The 15,968-nt window shown below is 50.1% G+C and overlaps 7 protein-coding genes across 7 annotated transcripts; 3 read left to right on the forward strand and 4 right to left on the reverse strand.

Annotated features, from left to right (window-relative positions):
• Positions 1-463: 463 nt before the first annotated feature.
• On the forward strand, positions 464-1,910 carry LTR84_011484 (uncharacterized protein; the record flags this gene model as incomplete). Its single annotated transcript, XM_064855013.1, has 6 exons — positions 464-657; positions 726-899; positions 958-991; positions 1,056-1,175; positions 1,233-1,307; positions 1,371-1,910. 6 exons carry the CDS (start codon positions 464-466, stop codon positions 1,908-1,910), a joined length of 1,137 nt encoding a protein of 378 aa, XP_064708602.1.
• Positions 1,911-1,994: 84 nt separating this feature from the next.
• On the forward strand, positions 1,995-2,594 carry LTR84_011485 (uncharacterized protein; the record flags this gene model as incomplete). Its single annotated transcript, XM_064855014.1, has 3 exons — positions 1,995-2,133; positions 2,183-2,345; positions 2,411-2,594. 3 exons carry the CDS (start codon positions 1,995-1,997, stop codon positions 2,592-2,594), a joined length of 486 nt encoding a protein of 161 aa, XP_064708603.1.
• Positions 2,595-3,463: 869 nt separating this feature from the next.
• LTR84_011486 (uncharacterized protein) lies at positions 3,464-4,451 on the reverse strand (the record flags this gene model as incomplete). The annotated part of the gene is made up of 2 exons (XM_064855015.1): positions 3,464-4,261; positions 4,431-4,451. The coding sequence occupies 2 exons, from the start codon at positions 4,449-4,451 to the stop codon at positions 3,464-3,466; spliced, it is 819 nt and encodes a 272-aa protein (XP_064708604.1).
• A 774-nt stretch (positions 4,452-5,225) lies between these two features.
• LTR84_011487 (uncharacterized protein) lies at positions 5,226-5,717 on the reverse strand (the record flags this gene model as incomplete). Its single annotated transcript, XM_064855016.1, has 2 exons — positions 5,226-5,618; positions 5,682-5,717. 2 exons carry the CDS (start codon positions 5,715-5,717, stop codon positions 5,226-5,228), a joined length of 429 nt encoding a protein of 142 aa, XP_064708605.1.
• Positions 5,718-6,954: 1,237 nt separating this feature from the next.
• Positions 6,955-8,445, forward strand: LTR84_011488 (uncharacterized protein; the record flags this gene model as incomplete). Its single annotated transcript, XM_064855017.1, has 1 exon — positions 6,955-8,445. One exon carries the CDS (start codon positions 6,955-6,957, stop codon positions 8,443-8,445), a length of 1,491 nt encoding a protein of 496 aa, XP_064708606.1.
• Positions 8,446-11,025: 2,580 nt separating this feature from the next.
• On the reverse strand, positions 11,026-12,746 carry LTR84_011489 (uncharacterized protein; the record flags this gene model as incomplete). Its single annotated transcript, XM_064855018.1, has 4 exons — positions 11,026-11,555; positions 11,638-12,096; positions 12,192-12,323; positions 12,425-12,746. 4 exons carry the CDS (start codon positions 12,744-12,746, stop codon positions 11,026-11,028), a joined length of 1,443 nt encoding a protein of 480 aa, XP_064708607.1.
• Positions 12,747-14,096: 1,350 nt separating this feature from the next.
• LTR84_011490 (uncharacterized protein) lies at positions 14,097-15,533 on the reverse strand (the record flags this gene model as incomplete). Its single annotated transcript, XM_064855019.1, has 2 exons — positions 14,097-15,282; positions 15,337-15,533. 2 exons carry the CDS (start codon positions 15,531-15,533, stop codon positions 14,097-14,099), a joined length of 1,383 nt encoding a protein of 460 aa, XP_064708608.1.
• Positions 15,534-15,968: the final 435 nt, after the last annotated feature.

The following is a 15,968-nucleotide window of genomic DNA, read 5'->3' on the forward strand; positions in this document are numbered from 1 at the left end:
TAATTTCCGACAAGAAAAACAGTGGATTTGCACAAACTCGGCAGATGCGAGAAGACAGTAAAGCTCATTGGCTTGACCAGGTCCTAAGTACCCTTATCAAAGGATATCTGCGTTTAGGCCTAGCCAAGCCTCATAATATCGTCCATCGGGACAGGCACAGCGGATTTCATATTCTCTCGCATACCCGGTCCGAAAGATGCTTGTGCCTCGTCACAGCGTAGTGAACATCTGAGATCTTTCCACTGTCGAATGATCGTGGTTTCCGCCTTATCTCCATTCATTCTTCCCCATAGTCTATCTCCTTATCGACGTCGATATCATCTCCACGTGGCCCGATTGATGTGCAGCGGGGCTCTGAAAGGTTCCCACATCACAAATCCGTTTTCTATAAAGAAGAGGTTAACAGGCGAGAAAACAACGACTCCACGCTCTGTCTGATTAGTTACCAGCAGGTACCACTAAAATGACTACAGATACACTCGATATGTCTACTTTCGTCCCAGGCACGACGCATCTTGTCGATCTCCAGGGAACAATAAATGCGCCACACGAGAAGCACAAAGACATTGTGCTAGTTCCTGCTCCTTCTGAGGATCCAGAAGACCCTCTGAATTGGTCATCCCGGAGAAAACTGTTGCACATGTTCTGCATCTTCATGTGAGACACCCCCCATGGAACAAGTCACAGTCATTGGAACACACGTCTTACCAAGCTCTTCTTTGTAGTTACTGTCTTTTCGTCGGAATGGCTTCTGCCGTTGTTTATTCTGTTCTAGTCCCTCTTTCTGTGGACTCAGGTCTTTCGGTGGCGGATCTCAACGCAGGGACTGGGTACATGTTTTTGTTCTTCGGATTGGGCTGTATCGTCTTTCAGCCTCTTGCGCTCCAATACGGCAAGAGGTGAGCGTGTGACACCCGTATGGCATGAATGTGTGCTGACGGTGTCTCTCGAATTCAGACCGGTCTATTTATTCTCCATGTTGGCTACGGTTGTAAGTTCACCTATAAGTATAATCCCCATATGCTTAATACATTCTGAACGCCGTAACTCTCTAGGGGATTCAAGTTTGGTCCGCCCATGCAAAGACAAATGGGGAGTGGATTGCCAACAAGATTTTGCAAGGTTTCGTCGGCTCACCAATTGAGTCACTATGTGAGATCTCAGTGGCAGACCTGGTCAGATAAGCTTCCCCAACAAAGGCGCACGGAATGCTGACTTGAAACTCGCTCCAGTATTTCACGCATGAGCGTGCAAAGTATATGGCTTGGTACGCATTTTCGTTGTGCTCGAGCAACATTCTTGCACCGGTAGGTTGGAGCTTTGCCAGTATAGTGGTACTGTATCTGTAATAGCAGACTAACGCCTGAAAGATGTTCGCAGGCTTTATCTACAACGGGCAAGGCTATAGATGGGTTCTCTACTGGCCCGCCATTGGTTGTGGCCTGGGGTTTCTGATCTTGTTCTTTCTCATGGAAGAGACAAATTACGATCGTAAATTGAGCCCCGATGCGACCGTACATCATCAGCCTAGCATAAACTCCACCGGCACCGTCACCCCGGCCGAAGCTGCCGAACCAGAAACGAAGATGAGCACTCCTACCACCAACGCAGACATTCAAGATGTGTCCCAAGTTGGGGTTGTGTACCGTCGAAAAACGTACGCGGACAAGTTGAAGATCTTGGACAAGCCTCGGCCAAATCTACTCCTGACCATGGCCGTGCGGCCTTTCCTGTTCATCTCGCTACCAGTCGTCACTTACTGTGGCTTTGGCTATGGCGCCGCCATCATGTGGTCCAGCCTCGTGAACGGCACGGCGTCACTGATCCTGTCATACCCTCCATACAACTTTCAGCCGTCCATCGTGGGCTTGTTTTCCATCGCATCCTTGCTCGGAATCGCTGTTGGGTAGGTTTGCGATGCCCCATCCTGACGTCCTGATTATTGCTGAGTCCTTTGCCATTGAAGATGCGCTTTCGGGGGCCCCATAAGCGACATGATTGCCGTCAGGCTTGCACGCCGCAATGGTGGAATACTCGAAGCGGAATATCGCTTGTGGCTTTACGTCTATCCCACCATCGTATTTCCTGCCGCCCTCATCCTCTGGGGCGTAGGCGCCGCTCATGCGATACACTGTAAGTCTGACCTCTGATCATCTCTCGGCAAACTATTGACGTCAACTAGGGTTTGGGCTCGCCGTTGCCGTGTTTTTCTTGGCCACTGGCCAGGCCATCACGATCTTTACAATGATCAACTACTGTATCGAACCGTACAGCGAGCTGAGCAGCGAAGCCATGGTCACTATCATCGTCATCCGAAACTCAATGGCCTTTTCCATCGGCTACATGTGAGTATTGGCCTCTAGTTGACCCTTTTTGGCATTGAAGCTGTCGAAAGTCTAACACCACTTAGCATCACCCCTTGGGTCAAGCTCGGATACTCCAACGCTTTCATCATTGCCGGTTTTGTCTCGTTGGCCGCCTCTCTCGTCTTTCTCGTCATGATTGTCTGGGGAAAACGCATGAGAATCATGACCAGCCACTTATATCAGAGGTTTCTTGCCGAACGGCAGGCTTTGGGACTATCACATTCTTAGTCGTTGCCTCAAATCTTCTATCTACCGGGCAATAAGTACTAGACCATCCTTGTCAGCAGCCCCACTCGAGGGTATCATGCGCGCCACCAGAGTTACAGCTTGCATCCGACTCGACTCCCTCCATCTACCTCGGAGACTATGATCGATTGATACCTGTGTCTTCAATTTCCTTGCACTTGGTATGATACCAGCGCTTCAAAGAGGGAGATCCAGCGAGTCCGCATCAGAGTCCGGACCATTCGTTATGAGGTCAATCGTGTCATTCAGAACCATGACCGGATCCGGGTATCCACAGACTGGAGATATATACTTTGCGTCCATAGATTAACAGGAAGATGAGATAGAAATCACACAATGCTACAATATGGGGTATAAACTCAATTGTTAACGGAGAGCTCTGGGTAGAGTAGAATCCAACCCCCGAATCCTGAAAATCTACGTGAGTCGTGTCATTTTTCGAATTATCCAGGAGCCGGTGTCAGAGGTAGCTGGACTACCAGCTTATTTAAGCAGCGCTGGTGATATTGTCCGCCCCCAAGACCCAAGGGCAGCAGCTGAGTTGCCTGCTTTTCCAACTGTGCCCTTGCACGCAAACTGTTACGAGGTGGTATTCTCTGCCAGCCTTGCATTAAGATCAGCCTTGATATCTACTAGCTTTACCAGACTCTTTGAGTTCAGCCTGTATGTGGATCGAGGTATCACCAAAAGCACTGTTTCCAACGCGCTTCCAATTCCGCACAACGGATTTATCGTCGTTTCACATATCCAGAAGCAAGTCTTCCTGCCCGCTGGTTCTGGACACAAGACTGTGTACACGATCTCCTTGCCGCAGTTATCTGGTGTCGGAGAAACGTTGAAGTCTTCAAAGGCTATGCAGTATGCAGCATGAAGCGTCTCTCACCACCCGAGCCATAACACTCCATAGAATAAGATGGGCAACTGGTCCTCCGTGCTTTTTTCTCAGCCCACGACAGCTTCTTTGGCTTTGCTCTTCCATTCTCCGTCTCGTAGTCGGCCACGGTGGGGGCCGTCGCTTTCAGCTCATAGCGACCTTCGGCGTATCGCATGGCCATTCGAGCATAGACCGATGCAGTGCCCACAGGTGCAGATTCGATAGGTTCCAATGACGCCTCAGCTTCCACCAGAGCCAAGAATTTGCGCTTCTCCCCGCCCTTCTTGACGGTCTCGTTGTCAATCTCCTCGACGTCGATGCCCCACTGCTTGAGTCTGTAGAAACTCCAGAACTCGTCGTTTTGCTCGATTCCGAGTCTATGGCGCTCCCGAGCTTGATACTCAACCTTGAAGGCCCATTGCTTGATTCTCCAGTTCTTCCAGAAACACTCGCCGAGAGGACAGCTGAGAACACTGTACCATAAGTCACTATGACCATGGTTGCTGCCCTTGTCGTAGAGCTTAATGTGCTTGTCTTTTCCCATTTTGTGCTTGACTTCCGAGGCCACTACAGTGTCTTCGAACTCCGTGGTCCAGCGGATCTTGACAAGGAGGTCTTTGCAAGTCAAGGCAAGACATGTTTGGTCGGCGTGGTCGAGATCTTTGAGAATCTTGGTCAGAATCTCCTGGGGCTGTTCTTGCAATGTGACAGGGCGTTTGTATGATTCTGGTGGATCTATGGTTGCACGGCCATAGATGATGACCGGCAAAGGTAGCTGGAAACGAAGAGCAATTGTAAGTAAACCTGTATGCAATATGGGCAAAGCTTCAGCGGATCTTTGGTGTAAGACGCTGAGGACGTACAGATCTGCTTATAACAAAGCATTTCTTTCAATAATGACGTCCTTGGATGCTGGAGGGAAGGCTATGGCCTGAAATACATACCGAGGGAGGGACGTAGATCATCTTAACGGGCTATTCTTTATGATCAGTACACTGTTGTGGTGAGGATGAAATCGAGTGCTCCGTCCAGTGTTGGTCGCGAAGTCGGGGACCAAGGATATGGAAGAGTAGGGTGGTTGGTTGTGCGTTGAGGAAAATGGACACAGATCCATTCATCAGAGTGTGTGAATAGGTAATCCACCAGCGTAAGACCTCTTTTGACAGTGAAGCGAGAACCTAAAAGCGATAGAACGTGAGAAGGAGACAATGATGGTTTACCGAAACCACCAAGAACTTCAAGATCCACTGGGGACGCGACAACCTTGAAGGCGATGCCCTATAGCCTCCTATGCTCCGGTAGCACATGTCGGAAAAAGCACAGCAGACGCATGCATTCACAAGGAGCGTCTGACCATCAAAACAACGCGCTGATCGCGCAGCATGCAGTTGAGATTTATTAATGCCTTTATTGTTTGGACAAAGGCGAGGGGGTGGAAAGCAGATTGTGTGGGATCAGTCGGTGCTGTGGTCAATAAAAGACAAATCTTCAACGTAAGCTTCAAGAGAACAATACCTAATTCAGACATTGTTAGCTTTTGCCAGTACCAAAAAGGGGGGCGATCGCTGTCGTAAAAAAAACACACGGCTTTGGTGTCGAGGTGGAGACGTCTGGGAGAGAAGGGAGTAGCAAATGGCTTTGGGTATCACTTGATATGGTTGAGAGCTATCTGTTGCGTTTCGGCAATCCATGCCACTGCAGAGCCTATCTTATTCAAGGCCAGTCCATTGTTGAGAGGCTCAATCCAAACCGGCTTTGGCAATTGCTTCCTCGATACATCTGACTTGAACATCATTCTCCCAGTCCTCAAGACGATGATCCCGCTTTTGCTTCCACATCATATGTGAGCCGACCCGCGACCTGAATTTATCTAGAGGGGTTCCAGGGCGTTTTGTGGTGACGTTGGCCAGTCGAACCTCGAGTTCGGTCACCTGGCGGCTCATCTCTAAGGCTTTGGTGGGAAGTACTTTACGAGCGGCAACTTTGCTGCTTAAGCACATGCACAACAGATCCTCGTAAGGACTGGGGTTCTTGTTGGTCACATGGAAGAGTATCTTGTCCATCACTTTCTCAGGCATGTTGCAGAGGCCAGTGCGAGCTGGCTGAGGGACGGCTGGCTCGCTGTTGATGGCCTAGAAGATGATTAGTTTATAGAACAAATTCAGGCAGGGTAATAGGTGTATCGGTCTCCTTACACTTGCTGGGAATTTGTAGGTGACGATATCTGGCATATCGACAGTGTGGGGCTTGGTATTGGTGCCGTGCAAGGCCAAATGGCGTGTTCGGCTTTTTGAATGGATCAAATAGTGCGAGATCAGAAAGGCTCTTGTACCAGAGAGGAGTTGTGTATGGTCAAGTCTCGCTTTGAGGGCCAATTGGTGGGAGAGTAGAATGCTTGAAAATTCTGAGAAGGCAATTAAGAATTTGTCCGTAGTAAGCAAAACAAATCGACTTGAATGAAGTGTCAGGAGGCGTGCAATAGTGTCGCCGAGAATGGCTGATGAAATGATGTCGTCGTCCTGCGCCCATGCCCCTGATACTGCCCATGCTCGCTTTATGATCTCCTCATTTCTGGAGCCTCGTCCATCCCTTGTGAGAATCTGAAGATCTGTAGGTGCCGCATCGGGACAAAGATCTCTCCACAGGAATTGCCAGCTTGATCAGGGAATCAATGCAAGTAGCCATATCCTCTGAACAATGACCATAGCCAATCAAATATCCGTAGACTTATCACAAAGCAAAAATGGAGTGATTGTGGATAATCTGGGACTCTACTCATATATAGCATTCGCTCTCTCTCAATTGACAGGACTTACTGATCCCAGCATTGAACCTAAGGACTTGGTGTACCCAACTCACTTTGTCATCTTTGGCACGCAAAGCCAAAATTGGCACTGTCTAGACACTATCAGCTGGAACAAGCCAAAGGGACAGCCTGATTCGAGAGCCAATTGATATCATAGGTGTCGCATAGACACCAAGGTATATATATACATACCCAGCTCATGCTGTCGCGCGGAGCTGGGATGATGGAGGAAGAATTAGAAGTTGTGGCACCATTTAATTCGAATGGCTCTTTTATGCTTCTACAAGGATTTCCTTTGATGGCTCGGAGCTGATGTTGCCAAGGTCGGCTCCGTACGGGTAAACCCGAATCTGACTACTCCAAACATGGATTAGCGTTGTCGATATTGCCGATGACTCCAACTTCGAACTCCGTTGAATCATGACTCCAGCACACAGCCACCTTGAAACAAACACCATCCCACTTAAATCAGGTACTCTTCAGTCCTACCCATCTCACAATCTTAGAGAGATTCCTCTCTTGACAAATCTCCTTACAAAGTACTATCAAGCACAGCCAAAGACATGTGCTTTACCCAGCAGAGGCACCCTCACCAAGTCAAATCTGCCCCTCTTTGATCGCCACCCTCCAGTCACTACGAGCACAAGCTCTTCCTTCCTTTGATGTCGGAAGACCCTGATACCGATGCCCTATCATGGGACCTCACCGCCGCGATCAATCTTCTCAACAGTCTTTCTGCCACTCAGAATAACTCAGCCACTCTTTGTCTTCCTGAGCACGCACCTGAGGAATCTGCAGACCCTTCCGAGCAAGACCTGAATCTCGGTGATTTCTCGAGGATTTGGAAGTATCTTGGCCGATCTCCATCTGCTGACGAGGACAACTCGACCAAGCTCGTCAATTATGAGGTTAATGATGTGCTCGTCGGCGAGCTTGACCTCAATCAGCTGACCAAAGCGGTCCGTTGGCGCGATGAGGTGGATGGAGCCGATTTGGAAGACAACGTGGAGCCGGACAAACCTACTGCTGCTGCCCTTCGAGCGGCTCTTCGAAACAGGAAACGTGCAGAAAGAAGAGCACGAGCAAAAGCCGTCGGCGCTACGAAACAACCGCCAGTGTCAGATACCACCGATGTTGAATCAGGAGAAGAGCTCGAGTCACTTCGTCGACCTTCTGATCGACGTGCTGTTATTGACAGCATTCTTGGTCTTTCTCGGCCGACTCCTGGTGAGTCTAGCTCTCCACCGACTTCTCCATCACCACCACAAGCCGAGATCAGGACACCCAAGCGTACTTGGCCTGCTTCTAATCCCTTCCTGTGGACTCCCACAGACTCATCTTCGAAGCGCGCTTTCATAGGCCCTAAGGATGGCTTGACTCCTCGAGAGAGGAAACAAGCTCTCATCTCTGAACTCACGAAGTGTTATCAGGATGAAAAGAAATATTTGAAGAACTCAGGCCTTATTGAACCTGCGTTCACTCCTCTGAATGTTTCTAAGATTGGCGTTCATGTTTTTGTCGACATCTCGAATATCACAATAGGCTTTCATGACTGTTTGAAGCTAGCTAGGGGTATGTCTCGCGAGACACGTCTCAAGCGGGTGCCATTTTCATTTCATAATTTTTCACTCGTCCTAGAACGAGGCAGACCTGCTGCAAAGCGTGTTCTGGGAGGATCTGATACCTCTCCTACCGTTACACAGGCCAAGGCACTTGGTTACGAGACCAACATTCTTATGCGAGTCACCAAAGCAAAGGAATTGACACCGCGACAGAAGAAATATCGATCTGGTGGGGAGACTAGTGGTTCTGAAACGAATAATCCTGTCTTCGCTCCTGAAAAACGGGTCGAACAGGGCGTGGACGAAATTCTACACCTGAAGATATTGGAATCTATCATTGATGCGGAGAAGCCCAGTACTATTATTCTTGCGACTGGCGATGCTGCTGAGGCGGAGTACTCGGGCGGTTTTCTACGCATGGTAGAACGAGCTTTGGAAAGAGGTTGGCTTGTGGAACTTGTCAGTTTCAAGCAGAATACCAGCAGTCTTTACAAGAGGAGGGAATTCCGATCTAAGTGGGGACCTATGTTCAAATGGGTCGAACTGGATCCTTTTGTCGAATTTCTCATTGATGAAGAAGAGGATGCTTGATTCCTCGACTTTGCCTTTATCGTTTATGGACACCAGTTTTCTACTTTCTGAAACCCATCTTCGTTTGACTCTGTCAATTAAGATAGGGCGACCGAAGTTTGTGAAGACTGGATCCAATCACCTGTCACGCTTGATTTGGCACGATGACCAGCAGGGCGGGAGGCAGGGAATAGAGAGAGAGGCAATGACATGGAACATGCGTGGTGACATGGGTTCCATTTCACCTTAAAGGATTTATGCACATCTTATGCATCTCTATGTGTATGGTTCAGTTGAAGGAGGATGCCCTTATTTGTGGGTCGCACCTTCAGCCACGAAGTCCAGCCATAAGCAGAAAGAATGGATATGCAACATCGACCAGCTTGCGTAGAGCAAAGCGAGGCCATGATTGCTCCTTCCGATTTACCATTTTCCAAAACCACCTGTCATGTTGCTTGTCAGTCGTTTGTTGATTTTATTTCTAAGAGTGGCATGAAATCTCGGCTTCTTGTCACCCACTCGAAGCGTGATGGAGAGGACTTCCAGCCCGGCTGTCACGTGACTCTCATCCTGCATCCAGGATTGCGAGCCCAAAAGTTCTTTGTCTTGTAAACTGTTTGCTCTCTCCAATCTATGTCTTTGTCTTCGGTGGTCGTGGTCAAGACAATCTATCCGCTGCCTTCCTCCTTTGCGCACCACACGCCTCTTGCTCCTTCTCTTCTGTTGCGCATTCCTGTCTATCATTAACTGACCTCAGGCTCGAGATTCATTGAGGCTAATGCCAGGAAATGGTGACTTCTCACTGCCTGCTACTGTCATCGCGTGGCACAGAAAATGCCGCGCAAGGCAGTGGCTGCTGTCTCACTGATTGAAATTTGACTGTCTGTGCTGTGAGATTGAAAGAACTGCCTCGAGGTATGTCCAACTGCCTCCAGTCCTCTTCTCCTATCTTGCATATTTATGACAGGGCTTTTTCTGTTTCATCAAGATGTCTTCCAAGAAATATAATACCTACTGTACGAGCCTGAGTCACTCAATCGCAATGGATACAAAAATGAGTCGTCCAGTATTGAAATACCTGTTTTACTTCCCATTTTCACTATATTTGCTCCCAATGGTTCCGATTCAACGAGACGATGATGATGATGTGTCCCCACAGGAGTTGAAGAACATCCCACAGACACCAGAATCCAAAAAGCGCTATCTGCAGGGTAATCGACTGCCAGAGGAGATTCACCAAATGATCTTGCAGAATCTTGTAAAAATCAGCACAAACAATGAATGGAGGGGGGTCCTTGTGGGAGTAAACGACAGCTCACTCGCAGACTTCTTCTGCTTCGCATTAACCTGCAAGGATATCGCAAGAAGGGTTCTTTGTGACAAAGGAGTTTCCAAGCGCAGCATTAACACGAGCGTAGCAGTATTTTGGAACGACGACAAAGAGGAACATATCCGACACTGTGATGCTGGGGCCGAGTGTAACTGGTCATCAAGTCATGCTCCGTTCTGCAACAGACGACGCCGGAAGTGGCTGCGCAGACAGGGCGGAAGGAGACTGGGTGAGTGGATCTTGCCGGAAAGGAGCCTCGTGTCTAGGGTTCTTTCGTGCATTGTTCTCTACTTCGTACTGATACAGGCGGTTTTATCTGCAGCCTGGACTGCCGGCCCTTATCCATGTGTTCGATATCTTCCAGTGTATGATGAAGTGGTATGTTTGGGTCCCTTCCTTTTGGCTATGCTTGTTGAACAACTGAGAGATATTTGGCCGCCAACATAATAGCGTTCTAGTCACCTTTCGTGAAGAAGACGTTGTTGGAGGGGACTGCTTTGCTCTACAAGATTTATGTGTTCTGGACCGCCCTGATGAAGTTGGAATGTGAGAAGCAATTGTAGCTTGATTGCCACACAGAGCTCAGAGCCAGATATTGAGTAAAGAGCCCGTATGAAGACATCATTCTAGACGATTCAATAATGATGCCGTCATCCAAAGACCAGATAATCCACACGCTAAGCATAAATGAGTTGCGACCTGAAAACAACGGATAAAATAACAGAGGGAGATGGTTCACAGCCGCCCGAGATTACTGACATTCAGATGTGGCAGTTTCTTCACTTCGCAACAAATCCCATAGATACGCACAAAACTCATCGCCAGCCAAAAACTTGCAACCCCCTAAAATGCAAGAATGCCCTCCAAAAACAATGAAAACCTATGCCCAAGAACCCTCTGCGGGGGTCTTGGGAAGGGAAAACCACAGGGCTCGCCCCTGGGAATTTTTCCGTTCGACTATAGTACGCTACACTATGCCGATTCGAGGGGCATGAGTGTCGAGGGATCCGGGCTGCAGTTCGCGATTTTTGTCGCCACTGGTACTTGAACCTCGGTGTTGGGTTAAACCCTGTGGATGTTGGATGAATTCTGAATAAAAAATAATGTAGTGATACTAGTTGCAGGGTGGCTGGGGGTGGGTGGTGATGGCACTGGAGGGCGCCCCGGAGTTAAACGGGAAATATTGGACAGTGAATGGAAAGGAACGACGCAGCTGGCTGAAGCGACACAACAAGGGCGACAGACACAACCTTTGGTTTGTCGGGACACCCTTAGATTTTGACACCTTTCTTCAAGCCGCCGAGTCTGATCCACAGGGCGAGATACACCATGAAGCCAGCGGCCAGCATGGCGCCGCTGAAGCCTTGCATTGTGCGGAAGCGGCCATGATCGCCGATGATGAGCTGGCCAGCGATGGGACTCCCAATCAGGACGGCGACGGCATTGACGCTGAAGAGGACGCCGTTGCGCACACCGATCTTCTGGATGTCGCTGATCTGCGCCAGACAGGCGGGCAGGAGACTGAAGACGGCGCCGGAGCTGAAGCCGAAGACGACGGTGAAGGTCACGATAGCGCCGCTGCCGGAGGCGGGCAGCCAGATCGCCAGCACGAAGATGGTCGTGATGAAGCACGACGCCACGAACACCGTGAACCGCCCGACTTTGTCCGCGTAGTAGTTCGGGATCGTCCGTCCGAACGTCGAGCTCGCGTTCAGTATCGGTACCAGGTACTTGGCCAGGTCTTCGGGGACGCCGCGCCCGCGCGCCGCGACGATGACGAATGTGAAGGGTATGAAGACGCCTGTGTTTCACCGAAGAATTAGCATTTGAGTTGAGAAAGAGAGAGAGAAAAGGTTCCCAAGGGAGCGGGGACAGAAGCATACCCAAGAAAGTCAGGAAGCTTCCCAGCGAGAGCAAGGCAAACGAGGCCTCTTTCCACGGATCGAGAAAGTCCTGCACCTTTACGGGCTTAGCGACAGGTGGGAAGCGGCTCTTGACGGTGAAGATGGTGATCAAGGTCAGTCCAAGGATGATGAATGCACAGGCGCGCATTGTCCACGCGAAGCCGATGCGGGGGATCAATCTCTGGACCATGATGGGGAGGACGACACCGCCGATGGAAGAACCGCTGGCGACGAGGCCGAGGGCCAGCGCTCGACGCTTGAAGAACCACGTCGACGTCGCCGACATGCAGGGATAGAAGATCATGGAGCAGCCGAATGGTGAGCAGACCCCCTGCGCCAGAATGAACTGGTAGTACTTCGTCGAGAGCGATGTCATCATCAGCCCGAAGACGTGGAAGAAGCCTCCGGCGACGAGGATATATGTCGGCCCATAGTTGTCTTTGACGGAGTATTTGTTAGCCAGATCGCCACGATCAGAGTGGGAAGATGAAATCGACGGCTATGAGGGGGGAACAAGCGGTCTCAACGCTTACCATATATTCGCCCTATCCAAAGCCCGCCGAAAAACATCATAAATGCTTCCAAACTCGGAATCCACGCGACCTCTTGAGAGGAATACTCTCTCAGCTGGTTACTCTGGTAATACTCCTGGAAGACACCGACGCCTGTCAAGTTTTGTATCAGCATCATCCAACAACCTCAGGCTAACCAGTCTTCACAACCAGACCACAGCAGAAATCGGCAAAAGGGGGTGACCAAGACTCACAGTTGATCCAGCCAAAGCTGACGACGAGGCCGATGAAGCCGCCGAAGACGACCAGCCAAGCTTGCGTTCCTCCATCCGGGAATTGTGAGGGGTGCATTGGGCCGAAGGTCTGCGGGACGGGAGGTTCCTCTGCGGCTTTTTCTGAGTCCGCTTGTTTCTCTGAGGAGTTGAATTTGTTCTCGGAGGGATCAACGGCAACAGCCTCGTCTTCATTCTTTTCGGCATCGCGCTGCATATCAACTTTCAGTACGCTCGAGGCCGGAGACCCGGCCGCAGTGGTCAGTTGAGAGGAAGGGTCTTGGTTTTGAGCGATAGCAGCCATGTGTTGCGAGTTAAGCTGGGTGTCTGGTCCGGGTAACATCCTCTGTGGGCGGATTGATAAGGCTGTGGGATCACGAGCGGTTAAGCTGCAGAGGCGTTTTCTTGGAGCTAGACAAGCAGACGGGACGGACACGGTCCCGGGACATATATACTCATTGCTTCTCTGGGTCAAGGGGCTTGGTATCAGGCCAACGAGGCTGTCTGTAGATAGCTTGGGAAAGATTAAGTCCAAAAATCCAAAGGGATGAGAAAGCAACTCCGCCTGGGTGGTGCTCAACACCAGAAGCTACCCGGACATTTGGCTTAGGTACAGCCGACCTACCCACGAGATCGTACTATGTTCCATGGGTGGCATGGGAGCGAGCATAATGCGAATCGCGATCACTACAGCTAGAGGGGGAAAAGTACTTACGAGGCACGTTCGAAGAGGTGACGATCGAGGATGAACGCACAAAAGCTCGGATGAGGTTGAAAGAGCGAGCCTCCGTCGTCCAATCAAACAGATGGTGTTACTGGTTCATTGGACTCTTTCGATCTCGCATGATCCACTTCTCGTACTTTGATGTACGATGCGGGCCCAGTAGGTATCTGCGGGAAGGGCGAGGGTAACCTGAAGCACGACCCTGACTAATGGAACATGAGTTTAGGCAAACCGTCTGCTCAAACAAGCTTTCAGAGGCACGAAGTACTTCAGAGTCCATCATTGCTTGTTTAGCTCTCGTGGGAGATGTTGAGCCTCCGCTTCCGCCAGTTCAGGCGGTTTCTGCCCTCCTTGAGAGAAACTTTCTATGGCCGATCAATGATGGCCTTTGGTCATCGAGTTGTTGAGTAATCGCAAATGAACAATCATGGGGCGTGGTAACCTGGGGTATCTGAGTATGGGTGTCTAATCCAAGGATGTCTTTCATCACCATGGAGCGATTGTGGAAACCAGGTATACACTGCCCGTGGGGACGGAGTTAGGACTTTACATAGACTAGTATCTATATTTTTAGGATGCTTGACCTGGAAACATTGACCTGTGCATTAAGAAAACTCATGACCATGGGCAACGGGTTTTAGGGGTTACATTGACGACTGAAGATAGGCCACATGAGTACATCTTCGGATTTGTTCCGGTAGTGGGATCTTTCGTCAACCAGTAATGCTTTTGAATCAAAGGGACAGGATCTGCCATACCCCTTCAGACATTTCATTCATGACATGGAGACCAGTTTTACACAAGATTACACCTTTTTCCCCCTCGTGGTACACTCGTTGGACTCTACTACCAAGTGGTAGGCACCTTTGGATAGTCCTTCGAAGTGATTCCTAGATCTGCAAATACCGCATCGTCACCTGGGTTTGTCAGTCACAATTGCTTACAGATCAGGAGACTGGGCTTACCCTTCAAGTGTTTGACTCGTATCTCGTCCTCGCCCTCTAACTTCTCAATCTCCTCCGACGGTAGACCGTTGCCTTCCCTTTCATCCTTAGGTCTCTGCTCAACGGCATTCTCGTAAGACTCGCCAATGATCAAGAATTGGGCGTTTGCGTAGTCAAGGAATTTGGGCTCCAGAGGTGTCCAGCGTAGACCGCGGAATCCTTCCAACAATTCTTTGGGATAGTCTGGTCCTTGTGGTAGACTGGCATTGTTGGGGGCTGGGGCCGTGGGATTTTTGACGCTCGTCACAAAACTTCCACGCTCCTTGAGCCCTAGGTCCTTTTGTACCTCGCCTAGTTCACTGGGGATTGTGATGATGTAGGCAAGATGCGATTCACGTCCGGTTGTTGTGATGGCATACACACCTTCGGCAAGGGGTGTCACTGGGGGAGAGTGACTGGTGCCCGCAGTCTTGGTTGCGTAGTCCGAGCCAGGCATGAAAGAGTCCTTCAGCTCCTTGAAGCTCGTTTTGGCTTTCTCAACAAAAGTCATGAATTTGTCTTTGCCGCTTATAGGTAAGACCTTTTTGGGAAGAGCCAGGAGCCGACAGTTGCCTTCATCGCCTATTGGCCCATCTCCAAGTTTCGCATCGAGTGGCATGGGTCGCATGATCATATAGGTTCTGGCAATGTCCTTGACATCCTGCGGATCATCGACGTTGACGCGTGCACGGAAGAAGAAGTAGATGATGCCTTTCTCGAGAATGCTCGATGGAACATCATCACCACGTGCGTTGGGCACCACAGCATCGCCGTTGCTGGCTTCTGGCTTTTGCTCTTCGGCGTGTTCTGGCTTGCTTTCTGCTGATGGCCGGGACTTGGAGTCTTTTTGTGTCTCAGGCTCTTGTGCTTGGGTTTCTTCTTGTTTCGGTTGGGATGGCTCCTTCTCTTCTGGTTTGGCATCGTCCTTGGGTTGGGTGGTTGCTGGGGTAGAGTCCTTCTCACCATTGGCGTCTTGCATCTGGACATCATCCGCCTCTTTAGTCTCGTGTTCGCCATTCTGCTGAGCAGATTTGTCACCGTTGCTCTCAGCAGACCCATTCTCAATGTGAGAATTTTCCTGCTGGTCTACAACGCCTTCAGCCGCGTTTGGTGGAGCGTCTTCCGATGCATGGCTAAAGCTGCATGTCAGCAATTACAGAGAGCGGAATTGATCGAAAGTAGCACACTTGTTCAGCGTTTCCTCGAGAGTCTGCTGCTTAGGCTCATCGTCTTTCTTTCCCCGTTTTGCAGTGGGAGGACTACCATTGGCATCATTCTTACGCTTGCGCCCAGCTGGGGATGACTTTGGCTGCGCCTGAGGCTGCGGGGGAGACGAGGCCGAGTTTTGAGACGCGAGACGAGCAGATTGGCGTCTTCCAGTCATGTTGACTACGGGTATGGAATTTTCTATGGGGGAGAATGGTGGAAGGTGGGTTGAAGGGTAGAAGGGAAATGGGAGACGTCGAGCATTGAACGTCGAGGTTGACGAAGCACGTCCCAAGTTCTTGTTCTTTGGAGGTGCATGTCTTAGTTGCAAGCTACTCCACACTTTCTCGGGTCCACGGCCAAGGGGAGGTACAATGATGTAAGATGTGAGAAGGCTTGGTGTCGAAATGTGTGATGCACAAGATGTTGTTCGTACTAGTCAGGAACTTGAGCCTGCCATCCCGCCTTCCGAATGGCTGGTTCTAGAGGCTGATCTTCCCCACCATCCTCAAGTTCAACTTTACCTTGGACCCCAGTCAAATGAAACAGATCCCTAGAACCTAAAGCCCCCTTATTCCATCTGGTCAAAATGGCAGGACCATCGATCCATGGC

The sequence above is a fragment of the Exophiala bonariae genome (assembly GCF_035927105.1).
Source record: "Exophiala bonariae strain CCFEE 5792 chromosome Unknown scaffold_6, whole genome shotgun sequence".
Classification (NCBI taxonomy): Eukaryota; Fungi; Ascomycota; class Eurotiomycetes; order Chaetothyriales; family Herpotrichiellaceae; genus Exophiala; species Exophiala bonariae.